Below are 27,053 nucleotides of genomic sequence, written 5' to 3'. Positions count from 1 at the left end.
AAAGGGGTGTGAAAAAAATAAAAGGGTGCCAACTGGGAATTCCCTGGTGGTTTACTGGTTAGGACTCTGAGCTTCCACTGCAGGGGGCCCAGTTTAGATCCCTCGTCGGGGAACTAAGATTCCACAAGCCGCAAGGTGCAGCTAAAAAAAAGGAGCAAACTTTATCCAGGAGGTACAGGAATAAGGGCTGAGGCTGACCGAGGGGCCTGGGCCGACTGGGGGACTGAACCTCCTCAGGCCATAAGCCCTCACTCCAGAAACCTCTGTGTCCATCACCAGTATTTTTGGTCTGGTTCTTAAGGTAAATGCTGGTCGACTTTACAGAATAGGGGCTTGCTTTATTGGGTAAAGACCGTTCTCTGGCAAAGCCACCAGTAGCAGGTATTTTGCAAAGCATCACAAAATAAGGTGCACGCCTTTGTTCATATCTTCTCTCAGATAGGAGAAAACAGTAACTGTAGCAGTGAAGCTAGGAAGTTGAAGAAGATGAAAGAAGGCTCAGTAGTATTAAAGTTTGACCTTTGAGCACCTGCCGACATAGAGCAAACATTCTCTGCAGACACAAGAAAAGATTACTCCCCGACACAGAGCACAAGCAGTGCGGGATACAGGAGGGAACTGGCAGACCAGGTGGTGGGAGAAGGGAGCACCGATCAGAATTTCACTAACTCATCCTGACAAGGGTCTGGGAGGTAACACCCAAACTGCTGAGTAGAGGAAATGACTGTGTAAGTAGATAATTTATTTGCAAATGATTGTATAAATAGATAATTGTGCTTAATTTCTTATTTAACTCTATGATTTATTTCGAAGTGGAGGAATAGCCATTCTAAATGTATCCTTTTGAACAGAGTCATTATATCATTCCAACTTCAAAGAACACCTTCAGATACTGTTAAAAAAGATACTGGAACCAGGTAGACTCGTACATGAAGGCATCAGACATCCAGCCCCTGGGAAGACCAAGGATGCAATACCTCTTAAGGGCCATCTTTTTCTACCTACGCCAAACAAACAACTATGTACACGGTTGCTTATTTTTCTCAAGGAACTTTTTGCTTTGTTTCTCATTCCTGGCTGTTTTAGACAGGTGGGGTAAGCAGAGAGCCAAGGTCCACATAGACAAGGTGCTTCTGTCTGATCCAGAGTGACTGGGAAAGGCTCATAAAGGAATTGGGACCAAAGGGGACAGGCAGAGAGTGTCCAATGCAAGAACATGAGCAAAGGTTCGGTGACAGGATTCAGCATGGCCAGTTTGTGATAAGTGTAGGCAAATCACAGGGAGTAGAGTATGGAGGAGAGACTGAAAGCTCTTCTGACTCTCTTCTTTCATTTTTGAGGAGGAAATGGGAAAACTGCTCAACTAGACCATAAAAGAAGCTAGGAAGCCAGAAGAAAATGAAAATACAAAGATATGCTACATGTTCCAAGGTCTGGATTACTGCAATTTTCCAATCGTGGGGCAGAGATGTCTAACCAAATGCCAAGAAAATTCTAGACTCTGGACCTAGTGGCTGTGACTGCCCTCAAGAGTAATGACTGAAAGGTTAAGAGAACCATGTTCCCAAAGCCAGTTACCAGAGTCCCTTCTGCCTCTCAGACAAGCCTGAGAAGCAGTAGAGGCAGGGACAGAGCAGCCAGCTGGCTGTGCCAGTCACAATAATTATTTGCACAGAAATGTTCAGTATACTAAAGCTCTTAGTGTTCACAACTGGGGTGTGACTATCAGCCAGGATGACAAATAGAACCAGAAGTGAATGAGCTTCTTCCTGTGGAGCTCAGTGTCTCCATAAGTTTACAGCCCTGGAGACCTTCTGAGTGGTTCTATAGATTGGTATTTGGGGCAAGTGCTAGATCCATTCTAACTTTAGAGGATCAGAGGTGTTATTTCCTCATGACTGTCAATCGATTCTAAAACTAAAGAAGATAGACTTTTAAATTAATAAATTATGTTTATCATTTCCTAACAAAGTACTTTTTCCACTTACCTTAAGGTCTCTATGAATTAACTGTTTTGAATGTATGTAATGCACTCCTTCTGTTATTTGTTCAAAGAATACCAAAGCCAAACATTTGTCTTGTTCCTTGCCTCTTCTACTGTCAATCCATTGCTCCAATGTCCCTTTATCACAGTATTCCATTTGGATGAAAAGGCACCTAGTCTTTGATCTGGGTATAAAATTCACAGCATGTTAGAAGCAGCAATAAAAATAAATTTATAAAAAAATACACTTAAAATACCATTAAAAAAATTGCACCTTCTTAAAAATGCCAAAGTATGTCTCAAAACAGAAACCTAAATATAACAAATTTGAATCAAAACATAATAACCCAGTCTTTATTTAAATCATAAATTCCCAGGTATCCAAAGCTTTGTTTAGCTAAGTTATATAGTAGCAGCCTGCCCATTCTTTGATGCTGAAGGTCCTTGATTATCTTTGCTAATAGACAGGAATAGAAGCATAAATACAATGGAATTGCAGAGAACCAAATTTCATTAATATATACAGTAATTTTGAAACATTTTAATTCACCATTGCTCTACTGAGCATCTATTTTGTGAAAGGCACAGAACAGGCATCTAAAGATAAGAAAGTGAGTTAGACACTATCCTTGCTGTCATGAGGATTATAGCTTAATAGGACAGAGATAAAGGAAAAACAAACCTAAAACAATAGTACATGGATAGGAACTCTAAGAAAAGTGCCAACAAATTGCTATGAGGTATAGCAGGGAGGACTGATTTTGCTAACCATGGTTTTTTGTTTTGTTTTGTTTTTTGTTTTTTTTTCTGAACTAAGTTGGCCTCAATACTAATTTAAATTCTTTGAGCATATGTTGGCTAGAAAATAGAAAAAGGTAGCCAGGAATTTGCTGAAAGCTGAAGAAGTCTGTATGCTGATGGTACTTCTGAAACCGATGATAAAGTCCTCAATTACATGGTGTGGAGACGATGAATGAACAGGCCCACAGTGGCCTCAGGATTGTACTGAAAGGACTGTCTCCAAGAAACAGTGGGTGACTTTCCAAGGGGGGTGCCAGCTCTTTAAAACCCTTCAGTCCCTTTGCAGTGGCTTATCTGAGACAAAACATGAGTAATGCAAGGTTTGCAGGGAGGGTGCACCCATCACAGCTCAGGGTCTTGGAATTATTTTCACTGCCCACCACCTGACCATAAGTGGTATAACGGCATTCAAAAGAGGCCCCTTGACTGCACCCTGCCAACCAGGTGAGAGGGACAGAAGAGGGTTGGCAGTGGAGGAGGGAGGGGAGCCTCCAAATGCAGCATCTACAGCAAGTTCAAACCTTCTTCACAAGACTGCGTTTATGGCCTGGACTGAAGTCAGGGCACGTGAGCAAGCCTGTACCTTAAACAACAGAGTCAGGAAAGCTAAACCTGAGATTTCAAAAACCATGGAGGACAATTAAAAAAAGGTTTTTTAAAGCAAGTTTGGAGCAAGAAAAAGACTATTCATTGTCTCCTTACTTGTAGAATGGAGGCATAACAGTGTCTCAGTGTTCCTGGCTGTGATTATTAAATGTAATAATTAATGGCCTTACCCAGTGGCCCACACATAGTAAATGACTGTTTCCTCTATCCCATTATGACTATGGGAATTTCTTTTTAGTTACCTTGAAGAATTTATGCTTTGCTCAGGATTGTAGTCAAGCCCATCCCAACAACTGTGGTAGTGAACAATATTTGCATGATCAAGCACTGCCAAAGCTTTCACTTCACGCTCTACCTTCCTAGTTAAAAGAAACAGGGAACATAAAAGCGTCAGTATCCATCCTTGATAACAACAACAAAACACCTCGAGTAACAGGAGACAACTACCTATATTCCCTTATTAAACAGTCGCCATGGTTCCCACACTGAGTTTTAGAATGGAAGCCAGCAGTGCTCAAAAGGAAAGAGTGAACACACAGAAAAAACACAGCTGTTCTCACTCTCAACATAAGAGAAAAAACAGTAACTTAATTATTCCAAACATCACAGTTTAAAAGTCATACGTAGTGGTCTGTGAACTGCCAGTGATGGAATTTTTTTTTCTGGGGGGGAGCTAAAAAAAATCATCCACTATGTTTTATTTAGACTTGTGTTAAAATCACTTTGGATTTCATAAGCAAACCCCATTTGGGCAGCAGTGGTAGGTAACACAAGCAGCATGAAGAACCTAATTCAGAATTTTCAGTGTGTGGCAAAAGTACACAAAGGGGGTGATCTATGCAGAGAGACTGAAATTTCATTGCACAATGTGGAAGCTTTACAGGGATGTGTAGTCAAGAGCTATGACAATTCTATGCCAAATGGAATAAATAAATTTGAGATTTCAAGGATGAGAAAATAAGCAAACATTTTATAATTTTTTTTTAATTTGAAAAGTTCTATATGATGTAAAATTTATAAAAATAAAGAAAAAAATTACTCATATGTCAACACAATCCTAACATAATCATTTATTATTTTAGATTATTTCTTATAGTCTTTCTTCATATACATGTTTACATATTTGTAATTATAGGGTATATTTTTATCCCATTTTTTTCCATATAATGTATTAGCTTTAAAATTTTCCTGATTATTATACAATCTGTATAACCATCATGTATAAAGTTTTTAATGTAAGATTTCAAAAGTATAAAAAAGTAGAGCAAATAGTAGAATGACCCCCTACCTGGCCATCACTGCTTCATCAGATAAAACAGTTATTAACTCCTGGACAATCTTGTTTCATTTATACTCTTACCTACTTCCTCATCTTTCCCCTGGATTATTCTAAAGCAACTTCCAGCATCATACTATTTCATGTATAATATTTACAGTATATAACCCTCATTTTTAATGACTGCAAAATAGCCATTGATCAGGGGAGAGAACAAAACATACTTAATCATTTCTTCATTGTTGAACATTTTGTTTGCTCTAATTTCTCACTGCTATAAATGACATTGTGATTGTGATTTTTATCTTCTTGAATAGCTTTTCCCATAATCTGGGTAATATCCTTGGAATAGGTTCCCAGATAGGAAATCCATGAGTCAAAGCATATAAACATTTTTATGGCTCTAGATTAATATCGCCAAGTGTATTTTTCACTGTGTTTTACCAATTTATGAAGCCACTAGAAATGTCCAAGATACTGCACCCTTATCATAATTAAGTATTACCATTAAAAAAGATGTTAGGGGAGAGAAGGAGCAACCGTATTTCATTCCTGTTAAGCAAAACGATAAAGAAGGAAAAAGCCTTGCTTTGATGCCGAGTAGGTATGAAGGTATTTCAACTGCAAGGCATTGTCCACGGGACAGAAAGTAGGTTGGTTTAACTGGATGAAGAGCAACTGGGACAACATGCCTGCTTCTCCTCTGCTCATGTCATTTTCCTTCACCCATATCCCTTTTGCATCTCCTCTAGTCCTTGAGGGATCAGTCGGGCCAAGTTACAAATAGTAACAACTGCCAGAAAACAACAAGCAAGACTGGTGAACATGTGATTTAAGACCTGCTTCCTCTGTGTTTTCCTTCCTGAAGGAGTTCTGCTACCCAGTAATTGCAGTGGGGTGGGGCTTGGGAAGGGCACAGATAATACATAAGACAAACATGGGAAGCACTGGTACATAGTGGGAACACAGCAGATTGGTATTCCAGAGGATGACCTCTAAATCTCCACCTTGTTACAACAGTAGATAGCGTCCAATATGGTCATCATGAATTCCTTCTCTCCGCATACTTGCATCCACTCCTCAGATTAAGAGGTAGTCTATTTGCCCTCCCCTCGAGCTGCTCTTAGTGACTTTGTTTAACCAATATAATGTGGAACTTCCAAGACTGCTCCCTCCTGGGATGAGTTGCTCTGGGACAGTCCTTCTTAGAACCCAACAACTAAGTTGTGAAAAGCCAAGACCACATAAAGGGGCCATGTGGAGGCGCTCTGGTTAACAAGTGCCAGCGGAACTTGTAGCCACAGCCAGCATCACTGCTAGCCATGTGAGAGAGTCATCTCCGATGTCCAGCCTTGTGGAGCTTTCAGATGACTCCTGACCGCAAATGTATGAAGAATGGCCCACATGAGCACAATCAACTCATAGGACCACTAGAGATAGTAATAACTAGGTGTTTTTAAGCCACTACATTTTGGAGTGGTGGATTATGCAATAATAGACAACGAGCACCCACTAGCTTTTACCTTTGTCAAATCAGTTCATATCTTTGGATCTCAATCCCTTCATCTGTAAGATAAGGAGATGAAACTAGAAAATATCGAAGGTCATCTTAAGCTAAATGATTTTATAACTTTAGTTTTCATCAAGACAGCCTCAAAAGGATGATCAGTGGTATATCCATTTTTTAATTGAAGTAACCATGGTAAAGTGAGATCATTTCAGAGTAAGCCAAGCTCCTCATGGTAGAATGACATTTTTAAGGAGGACTAAAAAATAATAATAATACGCTAGTGAAGAAGAGAGATACATAAAAAAGAATAGTTGCAGGTTCAAAACACCTTCCCATTCAAAAACATAAAATATTACTACTTACTCGTTATTATATTTAACACATTTAATAACATAAGTCTTCTCATCAATTCTGTGTTTGGCTTTGAAAACTTGGCCAAATCCACCTGCGTCAAGCGGTGTTACTTCTGTAAAATCTCTGATAAACCTTGAAAGATGAACGTTACTGTTATTCTGAGGTTCAGGGTTCGCTGCTCCCCACTCCCATCCTCCCACTTTCCCTTAACAGCACTGGTGAAACGGACTGTCTAATAAGCAGGACTCTCCTCTTCTGAATAAGAAGGATCCACTTCACAGAAATTCTTGAATTGCAAAGGATAGGTCTTCCCTCTTCCCATCCCAACATAACAGATCACCCCTGAGAGTCAGTCACCTTCTGGTTAAACAAAAGTCATGGTAAAGAATCTTATCCCACGTATAAAACTTTAGAAAACAGTGCCACACTGTGTTCCCCGGTTACCACCAAGCTGTTACAAGGGAAATGAGCACGTGCTCTGAGCCTGCCTACACCGGCAACTCCTTGGGTTTCCCCTCTCCCTCATGCCCCACATTCCATCATTAACCCTGCCAATTCTCCTTCTAAAACACAGCTGCTCGTGTCTGCCCACCTTTCCCTATCAGTCCAAACTTCCATCAGACTCCCGCAGAACTTTGTTCACTGGACACTCCACTTCCTCTCCTTCCTCCGCTCTAATCCGTGATCCACAAAGCAACCAGTGTGATAAATACTAAGTCTGATCGCGTCTGTTTATTGCCTAAACCCTCCCATAGCCCACCCCTGCATTCAGCAAAGCCCAGAAAGCCCTTACATGGGGTACAAGGGGCCACCTGTTTGGCCCTGCCTCCCTCTCCAGCTGGTCTCGTGGCCCCGGGCCCTTGCTCACTGCCCTCCCAGCACGTGGCCTTGTCTCCCTCCTCCGACGTTCACATCACCTTTCCCACCTTCACCTTCCCACATACTCTTTTGCAGAAGCTCAGGGCCTCCCCACAAATGTGACCCCAGAGAAAGCCTTGCCTCACCCCTCACTCTACATCCAAGGGTTCTGCTTTCATTTCTAACCATGTCATGGCTTTTCCTTCAGACCTCTGACCACGGTTTGTAATTACAGACTTTTTCATGTAATCATCATCCCCTCAAAACTCCAGGAGGGCAGGAGCTGTTTCTATTTGTTCCTGCCATAAATCCAATGTCCAACACAGTGCCAGGTATATATTAGGTACTTATTAAATATTTGGTGATTCTTTATTATTTTTTAAGCTCATATTCAATGTCCCCCTGTTGCAAATAGGCCTCCTTTGTTTTAGATACTTTATTTAAGCCCAAACACATGATCTACCACAAAAGCAACCCCTTTTCAAAGTGAAATCTGCTATGGAGCTGGAAAATGGAAAACAGATCCAAGTGGATCTATTCTGATTCCTGCAGGAGTACTTTTGTTGAAAAAAAAAAAATCACTGGTTTATAGAAATATTTGCTTTCAATATTAAAACCTTCCATAGATGTCAGAGAAATCCACCTGAGTATCACACAGATCTACACTTACCACATGCCATTTGAATTCATCTAAATTGTGTTCCTCCAAGAGACAATGATCCTTTGTGGGCCTGATTGTGCTAAAACAATTAAACAGTTCAGGTTTAACCTGCCTGATGTTCAACAGTCCCTTAAGAAACTTTTGTCAGAGGAGCAAATGTATCCTTAAATTCTTTTTCACAGTTTTCCCTCTTACCTGGAGTCCACAGTATACATGTTTTTTTCCCTCTCCACAGGAGAGTCAAATCTAGGTGCCAAAGATCTAAAAGTTAAGAGAAGCCTGTAAACTCAAAACTGAAATCAAATGTAACTTGTTTATATTAGTAGGTTTCATGTCAGGCACTAGGCTTTTTATATTTTGAGTCAACTATTAGAATAATGAGGTAGCAAATACTAACCTTTTTCTTTAGAAACAATATGGCTCTCTGTCCTCTATTTTTCACTCCTTTCTTGGTTCCTCTTTTGTCCTTAACACATTCTTTGTCAGCATGCCACTGGCCTCTCTTTTTCTCCCTCTAGACTCAAAACCTCAGGAAATATATCTCTTTGAACTCTCATCCTGGTTGTGTTTCCTTTGACCTTTATTCCTTGCTGGTGGTAAGCCTCCTACAACTGGAAGTTCAAATACCACCTAAAACTAAACAAATACAAATTGCTATCTCTCCCCTAAGCTGTCAAGTCTTCAACTCCCTTAACACCATCAGTGCCATGACTCTTGTCAGCATCTCATCCACAAGGAACAATCTTCGTATCCTTTTTCCTTTGCATCTTCTTCACCCAGTTCTGTAACTCTGTTCCCTCAAGTCATGTCTACTCTTCCTTTACAGTCTGTCTCACAAATGCTCCTCCTCCCTCCTCCCTGACTCTAGAACCACGACTGACAGCCTGATCATCTCACACACGGACCTCTCCCATCTTCATTCAAATACCCGCATCAGGCATCAGCTCTCTGCAAACATCACCTACTGTTTGGAATGTACTGGTGCCTTATAATGGCTCCTGCTGCCATCTCACTCTCACTGCTGACTATACTGACATCCTTGCTTTTCTTTTCAGTTCAAGAAACCAAGTCACCATAATTTTCATAACATTTGGTCTTTTTTTTTCTTCCCCAAGTTATGATACCATTTCTACCCTACCTGCTTATCTGCAAAATAATGCACTTCTCTTTTGTGTGTGTGTGTGTGTGTGTGCGTGCGTGTGTGTGTGTGTGTGTGTGTGCGTGTTTTGGTCGTGCCACACAGCTGTGGGATCTTAGTTCCCCCACCAGGGATTGAACCTAGGCTCCCGCAGTGAAAGCACAGAGTCCTAACCACTGGACCGCCAGGGAATTCCCATTATGCACTTCTCGTGAAAACATCTCTCCAAACCCACTTCCTCTGTCAGCCTCGTCCAAAATAATGCCCTTAACTTAAATAAATAATACTCGACCAATAGCCCCATAGGCCTGTCTACAGTGTAGTGTGTGCATATGTTCAAAGATTTCTCTACGTATTTAAAAGTATTGTTTGTAGATTTCAAGATTTCAGTGAGCCTTAATTATGCTTTCTACTCTGAAACTCCACTCAAATAAGGGCATATAATACTCTACAAATACTGAAGACTTAATAAATAAGGCTAATAAACTAAGTCTGAAATAAAACTACATTTCAAAACATGTTCAATGCATAATGATACTCACCTCTTCACCTTTCCGGGATTATTTCTGGAACTGTTCTATAACAAAAGAAAATAGAGAATATCAATAGTTTCAGATGATTAAATTAAGTATCTTGCTTTTTCTTGCCATCCTTTCTCCTGTATGTCTAGATGGTTCTTTGATCACATTTTTTTGTCCTTAGATTAACAACCTCATCAATTTGTATGCTCTCACTAAGCCCTGCTTTCACTGCACTTGGCTATATCAAAGTTCTCACCGATTTTAGCAATCAGACAGGTATGGCAGGAAGGTCAAAAAAGACAAATTGTAGGACATGTTCTGAAGAAGCACTGATTCTCCAGGTATAGAATATGGCCTCCTAGGTGATCCTCTGGCCAGCAGATCTTAGCAAGAACGTGTGCATCACAATCACTCACAGTGCTAGTAAAGACACAAGTGTGGCCCAGGCATCTAGTTTAAAATATTTTCACTTTTAGGACAAATTAATAATTTAATTTTAACATTTAGCCAAAAAAGGAGTCTTTGATGTATCTCTCAAAAATTAATATCATATAGCTCTTCTTCACTCATATTCACTTTCATTCTGTTAGGTTTTGTGGTTTTTTACCAATTTTAATATGCTGACACAGACTGCGAACACCAGACTAAGATTTCTGGAGCTCATATCACCTGCCAGCCTCAGTTTTGCAGTGACTACATTATGATAAATTCAGACATTCTGTTCATGGACAATATTGTTTCCAATATCTTCTATTACAAACAATTTTGCAAAGAACATGCTTATACATGTTTCTATGTGCACACATACCCATGTTTCTCTAGAAGACGTACCTAGGAACAGAACTGTTTGGTGGTACAGCTGGCACACCCTCAAGTCTACCACATGTTGCCAAATTGCTCTCTAAGAGGGCTGTACCAATTTATACATCCACCAGCAGCATATAATAGTTATAACAGCAACAGAGCTGTGCTAACACTTAGTATAGCCAGACTCAAATATTGCCAATCGGATGGGTTTAAAATGGTATCTAACTGTTGTTTTGATTTGCATTTTCCTGATTATTATGAAATAAAGCATCTTTTCATACTTTGTCTGTTGCCCATCTGGGTATTGCTTCTCTGAACTGTCTGTTCAGCTCTTTTGTACATTTTTTTACTGAGTTGCCTGTCTTTTTCTTATGGATTTCCTTGTAGTTCTTTATAAATAGGATAACTTTGATAAACACTAATCATCACCACAAAAACTATCTGATTTTTTTTTTTTTTTAAATCACCTGGTAGAGGTTTGTTTTTTTTTTTTTTTTTTTAAAGTTTTAATTTATTGATTGATTGATTGCTTGATTGCTATGTTGGGTCTTCGTTTCTGTGCTACGGCTTTCTCTAGTTGCGGCAAGCAGGGGCCACTCTTCATCGCGGTGCGCGGGCCTCTCACTATCGTGGCCTCTCTTGTTGCGGAGCACAGGCTCCAGACGCGCAGGCTCAGTAGTTGTGGCTCACGGGTCTAGTTGCTCCGTGGCATGTGGGATCTTCCCAGACCAGGGCTCGAACCCGTGTCCCCTGCATTAGCAGGCAGATTCTCAACCACTGCGCCACCAGGGAAGCCCCAAACTATCTGATTTTTAAGTTTAGTTTTTAAGTTTAGTTCTATTTTTTTAAAACAGAAGCAGAACTCTATTCATAAAACTTTTAAGTACTATCCAATTGATAGAAGAGCTGAAGCCAGATCATAGAAAATATATGAAAATACAAAGGTGAGTAGAGGGAGAAAGATGGGAGTGAAGAATAGAAGAATTTTGCATGTGAAGAATGGGAGTTAATAAAGAAAGGAGAGAGTGAAAAGGCTGCAAAATATTTTGATTTAGTAAGAACACATGAGAAAAAAATAGAAAAATTATGGTTGGGTACTGGGGGTCATTTTTAAATGGGGAAACACAAAGGAAAATAAGATTAACTAGGAAGCACAGAGATTAATACTTTACCCCTGGGGATTGGAAAGACTTGTCTAATGAGTCACTGTTATCATTGCTTTCCGCTTCATTTGCTGAGAAGTCATTTTCAGATGGTGATTCAGAAGCACTAGAAGAAAAGGGGACAACTATTAGTTTATGAATTTTGCCTATTTTTTGTTGATCAGTAATTGCGTTTTCTAAATTCTCCTTAAACGTTAAACATTTTCATAAAAATTTGCTCTTTCAGGCCACAATTTGAATCTGTTAAATAACACAACCGTTTCTCCACACTTACGACGTGTTTGTTGCTGAAGAGTTGCTTTGGACATCACCACACACAGTATTGAAACAACCAGAGGATGCGTCAGCTTTCTGAAAGATTTAAGTGCAACTAAATTACTTCTCCATAGTGACCCAGTCTCTGGGAACCAACTACCACATTTATTTCCCCACATTTACCAAACTCACAGCCATAAAGAATTATGCGGTTAATACATTTTTTATGGATGTTTGATCTGGATTTAAAAAACAACCCTGAGTTGTCAACAGAACCGTGATCCCTCTGGGCCCTCATGGTCCCATGGCTCATGGCTCATTTTTGGGACACAGAATGGAGGAATCCTTTTGCTATGTGATTGGCTGTTTTGGCATCATCTAAACATCATCTAACCTCAAATCAACTTCAGGGAGAATTTTTAAATATAAAAATTAAATCCAAAGGCAGTACATACCATTAAATTTTCTGACTGTATCTTTTCATAAGCCAGTTTAGCAGCCAATTGTCTTGCCTCCTGTTTAGTGGAACCTATACCAATACCATATTCATTCTCTCCAATTTTGCATTTATAATGAAATCTAGGAGAAATGATGAACAGTATTAACCCAAATACCAAAAAACAGTAAATCTAACTCATGATTCAGAAAAAGAAACACATATTAACAAAGGCCTAATATAACACTAATTTAATAGGTGGCTTCATAGTTCATTTCTTCTTTAATTTAAACCTTCAGTGAGATGGCTGACCAGTTTGCCAGAATAACCAGGATTGGCTAACATCTCAGCTTGCATTTTCCAGGCAGCTTCTAACTCTTTGTTGCTTCATTGAAAGATCTGGCATTAAGGTACCAAGTGGTAATTTTTTAAAATTCCCCAAAAGGCAAAAGACATGGAGGCAGAGAAGGAAGACAGATCCAATGAATTTTTCAGAGATGTTCCACTGGAAAGAAAACGCCAGTAGAGGAAGTGGGGCTTCTACAGAAGAAATAATAAGGTTAGAGTGTTTTTGTAGGAGATGGGCAAAGCATCCCTAACTTCAGCTCTAACTTTAGCATTTTCTGCCCCCTGCTCATGTGCACAAAAACCTAAGAAAACCCTCACAGTGCAAAAGCCCCATGCTGAAGTCACCCCCTCCTCATATGAGCTGTAAGGATGCTTGTGGTTAGGCAAGGATCCTTGGACAATTATGTAAGAACTATATTTAAGGTGGCAAAGCAATGGACATGGCAATTTATATCATGGAGTTACCATGCAGTGCTACAGAATTATTCCAGTATGATTTGTCACAGAGGGAAACACACGCTACCAGGGTGAGTCTTCCCCGCTAGGCTCTGAAGGGAAAGTTAGGGAGCTGGGCTGAGTGACTGGATCATTTCTATGGCTCCTATTTTTCTCCAGCACTCCCTAAATAGAATTCTCTCTTACAGCGATCGAATGTTAAAGCCCTTAATTCAAAGAAACCAAACAGGTGAGCTACGGGAAAACAAAATAGCCTCTTAATTTACTGAGACTGACTCACAAAATTCACCTTTGACTATTTCACTCCAATGAATCCTATCACATTTTTCTCTTCCTGGTTCTGGCCTAAAATCCATCAGGGTGAAAAGTAAAACATCCATAGCTGAGTCAATTCCGAGGACAGTATCCTAAAGTGGTTGTTTGGACTATTTGCCATTTAGATATTTTTTCCTTCTCCCTCATTTAACTGGTTGGTTGTAGCTGAGAAACAATCTCCCTCACGCTCATTTGCTTTCTGCTTTTCCCAGTTCAAATCGATTCTTCTTCCTCACGTCCAAAGTCTTAGCTCACTGGTGTCGTTCTCAATATCTCTGACTGACGCTCTCATCTGTCCCCCTCATCATATCCCTCAAATCCTGGTCTCCTCACAGTCTAGGGTGAAAGCCCATTCCTTCTAATACATGGTTATTTGTTTAGAGAGTGACACCACTTAATCAAATCTGAAGGACAAACACCTGGACAAACAGCTCTAATCTGACAAGGGTGGAAGGAGAGTCATTCCACACGTGTGGCAGAGCTGTTTTCACACAGCGACTGCCACTGTGACCTCAGGGATGGGAAGATGTTCACAACCCTGCAGCAGTGGCACCCCACCCTCTCTTAGGTTTCCTGCAGACTAAACCATCCAGATATACCTCAGAAATAAAGGATTCCTCAGATTTGATCAGTTATGGGATATGGGTCCCAAGTCTTCAGCAATTAAGCATTTCAATATTTTAATTACAAAGATGTCCCATTGCTTGTAAGTCATATAAAACCTTTTCTGCAGAACGTACCAAAAAGGACAGATATTTCCAGAAAATGAGACATGAGAATAAGCCTGCTCTGTTGCTTAGATACAATGAAACAGAAGGAAAAGCACGACATCTCACTTTTCGGGCTCACTGTCCCTCGATTCACATTCTTCATAAATTACAGATAGGTTTTTCTTCTGGGAAATCGTATTAACACGGCCTATGTAATTCTCAATGGGTGGTCCTTCTGAAGGACTTCCTGTCTGCAGTGATGAAGGACTAGTGGCCTAAAAGAAAGAAATGTTTTGTTTAATACAGATGATAACCAAAATTTACTTTGTCTAATAAAATTACTATTTTTGTCTAATAAAATTATTAAATGAATAATTTGAAAGACAACTTTGAGTTTATGGATTTCCCTACTATAATACTTTAATAAAAGTATAAGTATATATCTTCCTCTGCCAGAAAAAACCCACAAGGATAAATTTTAACAGGAGAAAAGAAATCAGCCATTTTCCTTTCATAGTTTCATAAAGAAAAACAAAATAGTCAATTTTCTTGTTTATCCGGTAAAACTCTATAACATTTTCTGGTTTGCTGTGCCCTTTGTAAATCTCAAAGAACAAGACAACAAATACTGAAGTAAAGCTATATCCTGGATCACAACTTCACAGGAAACATGAACATAATAGCATTACTCTTCCATGCTATCTGTCCCTTTTTAAATTCTTAATCTGACAAAATCTTGTCCAAAGTTTTTCTACTTTGTTAACTTTTGGTTTTACTTATCTTCTTTATTATTTGTTTGTTTTTTTCACATTAATTTCTGCCCTTATTGTTATCACTGTTTTTCTTCTGCTTTTTTGTGGGGAAAGGTATTCTATTGTTCCTTTTCTAACTTCTTGACTTGGTTTTCTGGCTCTTTAACAATTTATCAGTTTGTGGTTTTTGCCTGATTTATTTTGATCAATTTTGATTAGAAGGGTGACATCTTTAAGTTAGATTTTTTTTTAATTAAAAAAAATTTTTTTTTTTTCTTTTCTTTTTGGCTGCAGCACATGGCATGAGGGATGTTAGTTCTCAGACCAGGGATTGAGCCTGTGCCCCCTGCTGTGGAAGCACAGAGTCTTAACCACTGGACGGCCAGGGAAGTTCCTTCAAGTAAGATTTTTCAAGAAAATATCTTGAATACTAAAATTTTTCAAGATTTTCAAAATCTGAGAATGATACACTTTAGTCCCACATGTAAAATGACTTCTTGTCTCATTTTACAGCTGCCGCTCCAATGTCTCCTGGTTTTTAATGGTGCTGTGAACAGCATGATATTTTTTTCTCATTTTTACATTTTATATAATTTTTTTCTGCCTAGATGCTCATAGGTTTCTTTCTTCATCCCTGGAGCTCAGTACTTTCACAAGGGCTGATGTTGTTCTTGGTGATTCTGTATTTTTCTGTATCTGTTGAGTTGCTGAGTTGTTTTAACCTGCAGCCAGGTCTTTCTTTATTTCAGAAATGTTTTCTACTGAAGTCTCTTCAGATAGCTTTTTCTGTACTAGTTACTCTGTTCTCATCTTCAGGCATACCAATTATACATATGTTGGTTCTTCATCATCTGCCCTCCATATAGATCATTCTCCTCATGGTCACTACTATCTCTGTCCTTTTTCGCTGCATTCCCTCAATTAGGTGGAGGAGCTCCTTCCAGAACCTGTTAGCTCATTTCTCACTGTTTCCTTAGAGTATGTCACTGTTGTTGGCACTCTAAATAGTATTGTCCCATTTTGCCCACTCTTCCCTAGGTGTACCTCTCATTCAGGGTTCTACAGAAATGGGGCCAGGAAAAAGACTGAACTAAACTTTGAAAGCAAAAGAAGTTGTAAATTGCTTTATTCTGCATGTGAGTATTTTCTCACAGAGAAAAATACCATAGATATTTCTGAGTTCCCTTTCACTAGGGAAAAAAAAGGTAATTACTCACCTTCTGTTCTTTACTAATTATTTCAAAAGCTAATTTGGCTGCAGCATTTTTGGCTTCCTTCTTTGATCTACCTTCAGCCTTTGGAAATTCTTTGCCATCTATTGTAACTTGATAGGTAAACCTAATTACAAAGAAAAATTCACAAAATATTATAAAATTCATGCATTATCTAACAACAAGTGTTCTGATCATCACTGCTTCCTATGACTACCTTTGAAAATTTTAACCTATGTTCCACATAGAATTCAAGCAGTCACCCCCAAACAGCAAAATAGCATATCATCTTGAAGCATGGAAAGGCTTAAACCCTCTTTTTTCTCTGGAGTCCTCTGAAGTTACCACTTTACATCAGGAAGACAGTACTCTCTGGCAACTTTGCTCTCAAGCTAAAGAATTGACTTCAAAATTGTGCCAGAGCTGCCATTCTCCCAGTTTATATTTTCTAGGGATATACCATTTTTTATAGCAACTTACCTTAAGTTATGTGGAGGTCCTGTCTTAGACAGTTCACGATACTTAAGTACTGCACTGTTCTTTTGCTGGTACTTATTAAGTTCTTCTATATAGAAACATGGTGAACGACCACTGGCCATTTTTTCCTACAGTAACCTACAATAAAAGAGATGTTTGAAAGAGGTGATACACTCAGAACATATTTAATCTAATTTTCCCAGTCTAGTTTAAGAGACAAAACAGGATGAATCTCCTTTATATAACTCATCTCAGTCCCACATAAATCCAGAGAAAACTTATTACAAAATCTTTCTTTCTCTCTCAAGGACTACACAATCAAGCTAATTTCTCCAAGATCTTCTACTTTCAAAACTCAACTGGCCCAAAAGTCTGGAGGTCCTTCTCTGTAACTTTTCTTTCTGCCTCCACTGAGTGTCAAGTGTAAGTTTGTCCACCTGCTTGAGAAGTTAAAAGCCTGCAGGAGTAGAATTATAATTATTTATGTTGAGAAGAAAAAGGTTGAGAGTATATATAAACTTTATGAAATCATGAAGGATTTAGCTGTATGGACATTGATTCTTCTATGAAATCCCCAAAAATCCCCCCTTTGAAATTGTCAGAAGTCAGTTTTAGGACAATTTACTTGGCAGGCAAATTATGCCCCTGTTTATGGTTCTCACTGGACCAAGATAGTAGCAATGACTTAAATTACAAACAAAATCTAAAGAATATAGAATCTAAATATAAGAGCCAAAGCTATAAAACTTTAGAAGGAAACATAAGGGTGAATCTTCATAACCTTAGATTTGGCAATAGAATCTTAGATATGACAGCAAAAGCACAGCAACAAAAGAATACATAGATAAATTGGGCCTCATCAAAATTAAAAATGTTTATATATCAAAGGACACTACGAAGAAAATGAAAAGACAATCTACAGAAAGGGATTTTTATAAATAATATATTTGATAAAGACCTAGGATCCAGAACATATAAAGAACTTTTACAACTCAACAACAAAAAGAGTTAAAAAATTAAAAATAGGCAAAGGACTTGAACAGACATTTCTCCAAAGAAGACATACAAATGGCCAACAAGCACATGAAAAGATGTTCAATATCATTACTTATTAGACAAATGCAAATCAAAACCACAACTAGATACTACTTCACACCCACTAGGCTGGTAATAATAATAATAATAATACAGTAAATAAATGTGTTGGTGAGGGTACAGAGAAACTGGAAACCTCATACATTGCCGATGGGCATGTAAAGTAGTGCAGCCACTATGGAAAAGAATTTGGTGGTTCCTCAAAAAAGTTAAACTTGGAATTACCATATGACCCATCAATTTCACCCCTTTGGTGTATACCCAAAGAATTGAAAAACAGGTTTTGAAATACTTATGCAGGAATATTCATAGCAGCACTATTCACAATAGCCCAGAAGTGGAAACAAATCAAATAGCTATCAACTGATGAAGGGTAAACAAAGTGCTCTATATCCACACATGGGATCTTATTCAGCCATAAAAAGAATAAAGTATTGAAACATGCTACTACAGAGCTACCTGTCAAAAACATGCTAAATGAAAGAAGTCAGACATAAAAGGTCACATAGTGTATGATTCCATTTATGTGGAACATCCAGAATAGGTAAATCCATAGGCAGAAAGCGGACCCTGTTGACCTCTCGTTTCTTATTAGAAAGCTCTTTCGATTTTCCTTCTTCCATGGTCACTCTTTCTAACACTCCTTAATCTTCACAGCCTTTAAGTGCTGGAGTTCCCCCAAGGCTTGACCCAAAGACGCTATTCTCTTCACTCTATACTTTCTCCTCAAGGTAATTTCTCTCATGACCATGATTTCAAAGATCATCTATTTGTCATTAACTCCAAAGTTTATACATAATTTATGAACCTCTTTCTGAGTTTCAGATCTCTCTATCCAACCTCTCTACTTGGACAACTTGAATGACTTTTAAACTCAAAAGATCCAAAATTGCATTTTTAATCTTCCCTCAAGCTGGCTTGGAGTTTCCTTTCTCAGAAAATGACTCCACTGTGCATCCATGTCTGAAAGCCGTGAACCTGGGAGGCATCCTTGACATGTCCTTTCCCTACCTTCTGATCTATACCTAAGTCCTGTCCTCCAAATCCTTCTACTTCTCAATGACGTCTATAGCCACCATCCTGGTTCAAGCCATCACCATCTCACTCCTGGACTGCTACAAGAACCTCAGAACCAATTCCTCACAGCCGCTGCAATTCCTTCTCTACCCTGTAGCCCTCACGATTTTTTTAAACTTTGTTTTCATTGTTGTAAAATATACATAACATGAAGTTTACCTTTTTTACCATTTTTAAGTGTACAATTCATGGGCAAAAAGCATTTTCACGATGTTGTAAGGCCACCATCGACATCCATCTCCAAAACTCTTTTCATCTCCCCAAACAGAAAGTCTATACCCATTAGACAATAAATATTTCCCTTCCCCCTCAGCCCCTGGTAACCACCATTCTATTTTCTATGCCTATGAATTTGCCTATTCTAGGTACCTCATATAAGTGGCATCATACAATATTTGTCCTTTTGTGTCTGGTTATTTCACTTAGCTAATGTCTTCAAGGTTCATTCATGTTGTAGCACGTATCAGAATTTCCTTCCTTTTTTCAGGCTGAATAATATTCCACTGTATGAATATCCCACATTTTGTTTATCCAGTCATCTGTTGATGAACACTTGAGTTATTTCAACCTTTTGGCTATTGTGTGTAATGCTGATATGAACATTGTTGTACAAATATCTGTTCAAATCCCTACTTTCAAATCTTTTGAGTATATACCTGGAAGTGGAATTGCTGAATCAGATGGTAATTCTATGTTTAACTTTATGAGGAATTGCCAAATTATTTTCCACAGTGGCTGCACCATTTTGTATTTCCACCAGCAGTGCGCAAGGGTTCCAATTTCTCCACATCCTCACCAACAGCTGTTATTTTCCATTTTTTAAAAGAGTCACATCATAATCTTTTTAAAACATCAATTCAATCATGCAGCCCCCACAAACCACCAAAATTGTTCTTGTCAAGGCTACCGATGGCTTCCCCATCTCTAAAATTAGTAGTCAGTAGTCAGTTCTCAGCCCCTGTCTACTTGACACATAACCAGCATGTGACATGGCTGCTCATTCCTTTCTCCCTCCTTATCCCTTTGCTTGGACACCCAAGATGCCACCCTCTCCAGGTTTCTCTCCTTCCTCACAAGATATTCCTTCTCTGTCTCCTTTCCTTGTTCCTCTTCATCATCCTTTCTTTTAAATATTGTAGTGTCTCAGGGTCCAGGTCTCAGATCTCCTCTCTGCTCTACTTACACTCACTCCCCTGATGATCCCCTTGAGGCCTGTGGCTTTAAATTCCACCTACACAGAGATAGTTCTCAAAAGAATGCCTCCCCCACTGACTCCTTCCTGGCTCCCAACTGCTTCTGTCCAACATGCTCCCTCCTGAAGTGCTCTGGACTCTACCCGTTATGCTGCTTTGCCTGGTTAACTCCTGCTTCCTATAGATCTCAGCTCAAATGTTACCTCCCAGACACCCTAGAAGAGGTCCTGGTTTGATGCTCTATCATAGCCCTTGTCTCCTTTATTACAATTGCTAATTTAACCGACTGTCTTCCAAAAGAGACCATGAGCTATAAGCGGGAAGGGACAGGCTTATAATAGGTGCTTAATAGTGAATAAATGAATACCAAAATATCTGCAGCTCTCCCTTACCTCCATGACTTGTCACATGCTTTTCTCTCTGTTTGGAATGCAATAGCTGCATCCTCTATCTACCAGGAAATTCCCACTCATCAATACATCCTTCTTTGATGCTGAGAGAGCAGCTAGTACCCCTCCATGGGCCTGCCACCCACCTTGCTCAGCTTCCATCATAGTTTAAAAACTGCTTTTTAAACCAGTTGGTAGGCTCTGTGGGGAGCCAGTTCTATGTCTTACTCATCTTTGTATAACTGACGTCCCGTGACAAGTGGTAAATGACGAACACTTGGACAGTATATAGGTAAATGACAGAATGAGTCATTAAAATTAAGTACTCCACTTTAAACCTCCTCACCGTCTCCCTTTTCTTCATCTGCTGTTTTCTTTGCATCCTTTCTTCATTCATTCGGTAAATGTTTAGTAAGTGTCAGGCACTGTTCTGATGCTGGGTATACAGATGTGTACAAGACAAATCAAGCCCCTACCTGCATTCCACTGAAGAAAGAAAGAAGATGACCTAGTCCAGAAACAAATAACAGGAGGGGATAACAGTTGGCTGGAAGTGCTACAATGAAATGAAATAGGGCTGTGAGATAGAAGGGCGTTAATAGGTGGGGGCAGAGATATGAGTTAGGTGGTTTTAGATACAGTGTTCAGGGAAGACCCTTCTTAGGAGGCAATATTTAAATCAAGCCTGGATGATGAGAAAGTCCACCATACTTAGATATGGGGGAAGAGCATCTCAGGCAGAGGAAGCCTGGAGGCAGGCACCAGCACAGCTTTTGGAGGGATGGCAAAAAGGTCAAGGAGATTGCTGCACAGTGAACGAGGGGAAATGGTGGGAAATGAGTCTGAGAGGTAGGCAGGTGCCACAGCACATAGACCTTGAAGGCCAAGGTCAGGATTGTGGAAGTTATTCTAATTGTAGTGGGAAGCTATTGGAGGGTTCTCAGCAGAGGGGTGATGTGGTTGGATTTATGTTTTTAATGATCACTCTAATGCTATGTAAAGAACAGAGTATGAGGGGTGGGTGCAGAAAAGATGAGTGGGGCATGAGTAGAAGTCAGGAGACCAAGTTGGGGCTGCTGCAGTGGTTTGGGTGAGCAATGCTGGTGGCTGGAAGGGATGAGATCTGAGCAAAGGTGCTGTCTTCACATCACCGCTTAGTGTTGTGGAGAGGGCTATGCTTTAAAGCCACATACATCTGGGCGAGGCACCTCTTTGAACCTTTGATTCATGACCCGAAAACAGAAATGAAAACACCTGATTCACAGGTTGTTGTGAGGAGTAAATCAGACAAAAAGCATCCAGCAGGGTCTCCCACACCACTGGCCCTCAATAAACACAGCTTCTGGTCTACAATTCCAAAATCCAAAAGCACTGAAAACTGAGGTTTACTTTGTTTTCATTTGTTTTGTTTTTGGTGGGTGTGTAGCCCCCCATCTAGACCTGAACTGACATGAGCTATTTAGAGTCTTAATCATACTCTGCTGTCGACTTATACCTTTCACTGCAGAAATATGTTTTATGATAGAGTGTTGCCCCCAAACCCTACTGAGAACATTACAAATAGATAGGATTTATACTGCCTTGCCTTTCTAAAATCCAATAATCTCTGAGTACCACAACATACCTGGCCCAAGGGTTTCAGATAAGGATCTGTAGCTGTACCATTATTTTCAGGAACCAAAGTGTCATTTAGTTTAGTCACACCTATGAGACCATACATCTGACTGGAGGAGGTCATAGATCTCAGAACAGTAGTTATGGAAGAGTCCTTAGCAATTATTTAACCTGAAGTCCTATCGAAATACCCTAAATCCTCAACACTTTTAACTTTAAGTAACTGCTGATCTTCAGAATGACAAGCCAAGTTGAATTTAAGTGAAATATATGTGTAAACAAATAAGATGTTAAATTGGCAGGTTTGAAAAAGTACTTATAAGTTTGGAAAAAAAGAAACAGGCGTTTCTTTTCAACTGTTTTTAATAAATATTATTTTAATACTATGTTACCATCTCCCTAAAAGAAATCTCCATCATAATTACTAATAAATATTATGTGTCCATCTTACTCATGCCCAGAAGTTACTTTGGCTGTGCCTTGATACCCTTAGGGCAGACTGTAAGCCCCTGTGGACCCAGCCCCGTCAAAGGGCCTGTGCAAAGCTTGGCAAACAACGTGCATTCAACTAATATCTGATGAATTGAATGAATAAACTATAGATCCAGTGTTAAGGATCTTCAGGTTCAAATAAGCAAACAGAAGAACAAGAGCATAAACTGCCCAAGATTCTAAGTTCCTAAGTGGCAGCAGGGAGTCTGTCTTTTAGCTTCCATCTGGCAAGGCATTTTTAGTACTAAAGAAATCACAGGCAATAGGAAGTCTCATATTCTGGAATTCAAAAGAGAATTTATGAATCAAAAACAAAGATTTAATGAATACCTATTACATACTGGGTTATACCGGCGAACAAAACCCTACTCTTGTGAACTTACTAGTGGAGGAAAATGGACAAACCCATAAAAAATGTCACAAGGTGATAAGTACTACGTTGAAAACTAAAGCAGAGTAGGGGGGACAGCAAGGGAAGAGTGGGGTTTCTTACATGCAGGTTGTTCAGGGAAGGCTGCTCTGATACAGTGATATTGTATCTGGGGGAAGAGCTTTCCAGGAAGAAACAAGCAGTGCAAAGGCCCAGAGGCAGCGACAGTGCTTGGCTCTGCCCCAAGAACAGCCACGAGGCCTGTGTGGTCAGAACACAGGGAGCAGGCGGCCTTGCCAGTAGGCCAATAACCTCTTACAGGATTCTGATGAAGCTATTGGGGGGCGGGGTTGGGGAGTGTCCTTTTCTGCCTTAAAGGTCCTCGGGCGGCTACGGTGTTGAGAAAAGGTGGGGGGGGGGCGGGGGACAGAGTTGGGGCGGGGGCTAAAGATGGGCAATTGGGAAACAATTGCAACGACCCAGGCAAGAGATTTTTGGCTGGGGATTTTTTTAGTCAATGTTTTGGGCAATTCAGGCCCCCGTATTTCCCATCTATCTGTCAAGCCATAGGGCTTTTCCGCTTTCCACTAGTTGCCCCCGCCCCGGTCCCGGACCAGAGCTAGTAGTCGCTTGCTCTGTTAAGAATTCTTCGCGGGAAGAAAATGACTTTCAGCGCCCACCGCGCTGCACGATCCTTTCCCCGGATCCAGCAAGGGCTCCGCACCTCGGCTGAGGGCCTCGGACAGCGTTCTCGAGGCGGCGGCGCAGGGGTCAGGGGCATCTTACCAGAGTCCAGTCCCGGGCTGGGGACGCGGGATGCGCGCGCCTCGGTGGCTGCCGGCCCCTCGCCGCTCACCCGCACCGCTGCTGTCCGCGGAAGCTCGGCGGGGTCTGGGCAGGTCGCTCTCGGTTTCGTTTTCCCCGCGGACTCCGCCTTCCTTCCTCTCCGCCTTCCTCCCGCCCTCCCACGCGGGTCCACACCGGTTCGCACACGTCCGCACAGGCTCAGCGATCGCGGGAAACTGGCGCCTCCACCCCGAGTCCGCGCGGGGGGTACCGCGGGGCGGACCGGGCACGTCCAAGACCCTGCAGCCCCACCCCGGCTTCCGGGGCTGTTCCCGGCCCCGGTGCGGGCAGGGTACTCCGGGAGGTGGGGAGGACATCTAGGTCTCCGAGGCCCGCGACGTGGCAGGCGCTCTGTGATCAACGCTCCAGTTTCCTCTTCAACACAAATATTTGGGATGGGGTTGGGGGGGCTGGATATCATCAGCTCCATTTTATTAATGGAAGAAAACTGAGTAAATTAACTCTCCCAGGGCAAAGCCAGGATTCCTTTGCCCATAACCACCATTCCTTTGCCCTCCTCCTTCTCCTCACGTTAACCAGGCTGGGGGTGAAGAGGCCTGGGGGCATAATTTCCCTTGCTATCTGTTTGCACCCATCCATCCATTCTTTCAACAGGTACTTGCCAGCTGCTGTATCAAGTACCAGCCAATCCAGCAGTTAGGAGAGCTACCTGCTGCCTTCGGGACCTCCTGGAGTTTACCACCAAAGTCCTTACCAGTAGTCCCAGATTTATAAGAAATCCTACTCACCTAAGGGACTATGACACACTCCCAGAGTAATACTGGCACCTTGACACAGTGACTGAGGAGTGCTGAAGACTGAACCTCACAACAATACTGCAAGGTAGGTGCCATTTAACAGATGAGAAAACTGAGGCCTGAGGCACAGAGAAGTAAGAGCTGGTGAGCAGGGGAGCTAGCATTAGGACCAGGATCCTGTAGCTCAACATCCTAGTGAGGGTGAGGGAGAGAGGCAGTTCCACGATGGACCTCAGGTACACATTACATATTGACCATTGGCTCCAGGCATCCTTTCCCACGTCTCTTCTGCACACACAACCCCCCCACCCCCATATTGCAGGGTATCAATGGCTAAACACTATATTTTCCTTGATTTAAGTTCCCCAAATATGAAGCACTGGTGGGAGGTTTAGAAGGCAGACAGGAGGCAGAGACATCTTTCTGTGGCCCTTTGAGATGACAAGAAATCTCCAACTGTAGTGGCCGTTTGCAGGAGTCCATTTCCCAGCTTCATGGGTGTGGGGTGGTTGTTTCAGAGGCAATGGCAGTAGCAATGACATATTTTCTGACTTTTTGAAGCCCCTGAGCTGTCCAAAAGAGCTTAAAGAAAGAAAATGACAAGCTCAAGCATGGTCAGAGGACACAAGCTTTTATGACTGCCCCAGAAGAACCTCTTACTTCATGTAGTCTCAGGGCTGATGGAGCAGAAATTAGCTACAGAGTCCAGTGCTGCAGGTAGCCGAATTTCTATATAACTTTAATTTGCAGCCTCACCAAGTCTCTTCTAGGAACACTGAGGCTATTGACAGGGAAAGAATGAGGACCTGGGAATTTGGGTGGATTTGAATGAGTCCACTGCCCTCCCAAATTCTGCTGAGTCACCACAGTCCTTCCATCCTTGTAGGATAAGTCTGGCTTGAAGAGCCTGAATTAGTCGCCTTGCGAGGACATGCTGAAATTTCCAAACGCCCCATTCCTCCCTCATGTCTTCACTCCTAGAACTAGAATCAGGTGCTAGAATGCCCCAAGAGGATACAGACAAGATCTGATCCAGAGGATATAGTTTACATAATGAAAGAATTACAAGATTTTGCTAATTTTTATCAGCAGAAACCCAAGAAAAGTGCATGGATATGCTTCTAAAGGTGACATGAAAAACGGAACGTAGTTTAGATTATGCACTCAGTGTGCTGGCTCCAGCAGCTGGGAATGGTTCTAAGAGTTTGTTTAGTTGGCTTACTATAACCTGGGCTCAGTGGTGGCCCACATTAATTGAAATTGTGATGCCAAGTAATACAGATGAAGAAATCAAAAATACTTAAGGAGTCAGGAATATTAGAGTAGATTAATCATATGCAACCTATTCCTCCACTTTCTAACCATGCCCCATAAGAATATCCAAAGGACCCTCCTTCACCAGGCATTGAGAAATATAGTTTCATCTTTGAAAAGCTCTGTATTGGCTGTCCACTGTGCCTGGGGAATGTTGATGGGAGATGTTGCCATTGAAAAACTACCTGATTTCAATGGGGATTATGGCTCCCAGAGTGGCAAAGGCCATGTGGCAACACTTAACTCCACCCGTCCCTCCAAAAAAAAGGGCAACGGGGTCAGAGCAGTAGTCAGAAAGGTTTGCTCACCAGAGATCTTTAGTGGTGGTAAACTGGTCCTGGAGTTTCTAGTACTGAAATAGATGGCAGCCCACAGGTGTGTTACATGAGCAGATATATGAGACCCCCATGGCACTCACTCCCACTCTATCAACCCACATCCCTGGTCTCATGGGGAGTTCCTTGTGAACAGGTGACTTAGAAATAAAAATTCAGTTGAAGCACAATATACTGGCATTAATTGGAAGTGGACTGATGTATTCTGACAGCCCTACAGGGAGGTAGCCCTAAAAGATACTGGGAAAAAGGAAAATCTTCCCAGTGAGTGGAACTTTGAGCAGGTGGAACTATATTTAGTTGTCACTTGGAAGGCGATAAAGCTAGTGGCCTGGACAGTACCAGTAGCTAGCAATTTACCTGGATATTCAGAGATTTGGAAAGAGCAAGATCAGAGGGTTGATGATAAGGAGGTCTAGGGAAAAGGATGTGGGTGATCACTTGGAATGGACAAAGAGTATGAGTGTATTGGGTTCCCTTGTGAACATTCATCAAAGGTACCCCCTGCTGAGCAGACTTTTGAGAAGCAGGTGTGCAAGAAAACTTCTGTAGATGTCAGTCAGCCTTTTCCCCAGCTCCCCCAGTGCTTACTTGTTCAACGCAAATGAAGAGCCTTCGGCAGTAGGAATGGATATGTGTGACTTCATCAACATGGAGTTCTTGTCAAGGTTGATCTGGCTGCTGAGCACCCAGCCTTCCAACAGCAAAGACCAACACTGAGCTCCCAGCGCAAGTACCCCGTACACCGAAGGAGACCAGCCTGCCACTGGGTGGTGGATGGGTTACGTGGAGCCCTTCTATCATGGAGTGGGCAGGGATTTGCCCTCCGTGGAGTAAGCATTAATTCCAGGTATGGAATTGCTTTTTCTTCCTCCAGTGCTTCTGTCAGCACCATTATTGTTGGCCTTTCCAAATACCTTGTTTACCATAA

At 41.1% G+C, this 27,053-nt stretch overlaps 2 protein-coding genes across 7 annotated transcripts in view; one reads left to right on the top strand and one right to left on the bottom strand.

The window, feature by feature from the left end:
- The window catches only part of EIF2AK2 (eukaryotic translation initiation factor 2 alpha kinase 2), a 38,919-nt gene extending 15,083 nt beyond the window's left edge, over positions 1-23,836 (bottom strand). For both annotated transcript variants that reach the window (XR_009506611.1, XM_059943591.1), the window contains exons 1-12: positions 23,656-23,836; positions 16,643-16,777; positions 16,169-16,289; positions 14,326-14,474; positions 12,390-12,513; positions 11,954-12,030; positions 11,689-11,785; positions 9,731-9,765; positions 8,246-8,311; positions 6,541-6,663; positions 3,634-3,750; positions 1,989-2,169 (exon numbers count right to left, since the gene is read on the bottom strand). Coding sequence is in view for 1 of the 2 variants with exons in the window: in XM_059943591.1 (XP_059799574.1) it covers positions 1,989-2,169; positions 3,634-3,750; positions 6,541-6,663; positions 8,246-8,311; positions 9,731-9,765; positions 11,689-11,785; positions 11,954-12,030; positions 12,390-12,513; positions 14,326-14,474; positions 16,169-16,289; positions 16,643-16,761 (1,209 nt within the window). In the remaining variant the exon portion in view is untranslated. The remainder of the gene's footprint in view (positions 1-1,988; positions 2,170-3,633; positions 3,751-6,540; positions 6,664-8,245; positions 8,312-9,730; positions 9,766-11,688; positions 11,786-11,953; positions 12,031-12,389; positions 12,514-14,325; positions 14,475-16,168; positions 16,290-16,642; positions 16,778-23,655) is intronic.
- Positions 23,520-27,053, top strand: part of CEBPZOS (CEBPZ opposite strand) — a 33,863-nt gene continuing 30,329 nt past the window's right edge. For 2 of the 5 annotated variants that reach the window (XM_059943595.1, XM_059943594.1), the window contains exons 1-2: positions 23,837-24,558; positions 26,698-26,972. The gene's annotated coding sequence lies outside the window, so the exon portion shown is untranslated. The other 3 variants (XR_009506615.1, XR_009506613.1, XR_009506614.1) reach the window with 3 other exon arrangements.

The sequence above is a fragment of the Balaenoptera ricei genome, chromosome 13 (genome assembly GCF_028023285.1).
Source record: "Balaenoptera ricei isolate mBalRic1 chromosome 13, mBalRic1.hap2, whole genome shotgun sequence".
Lineage (NCBI taxonomy): Eukaryota > Metazoa > Chordata > Mammalia > Artiodactyla > Balaenopteridae > Balaenoptera > Balaenoptera ricei.
The sequence above is the reverse complement of the archived record's forward strand: the minus strand, read 5'-3'. Positions and strand labels throughout refer to the sequence as shown.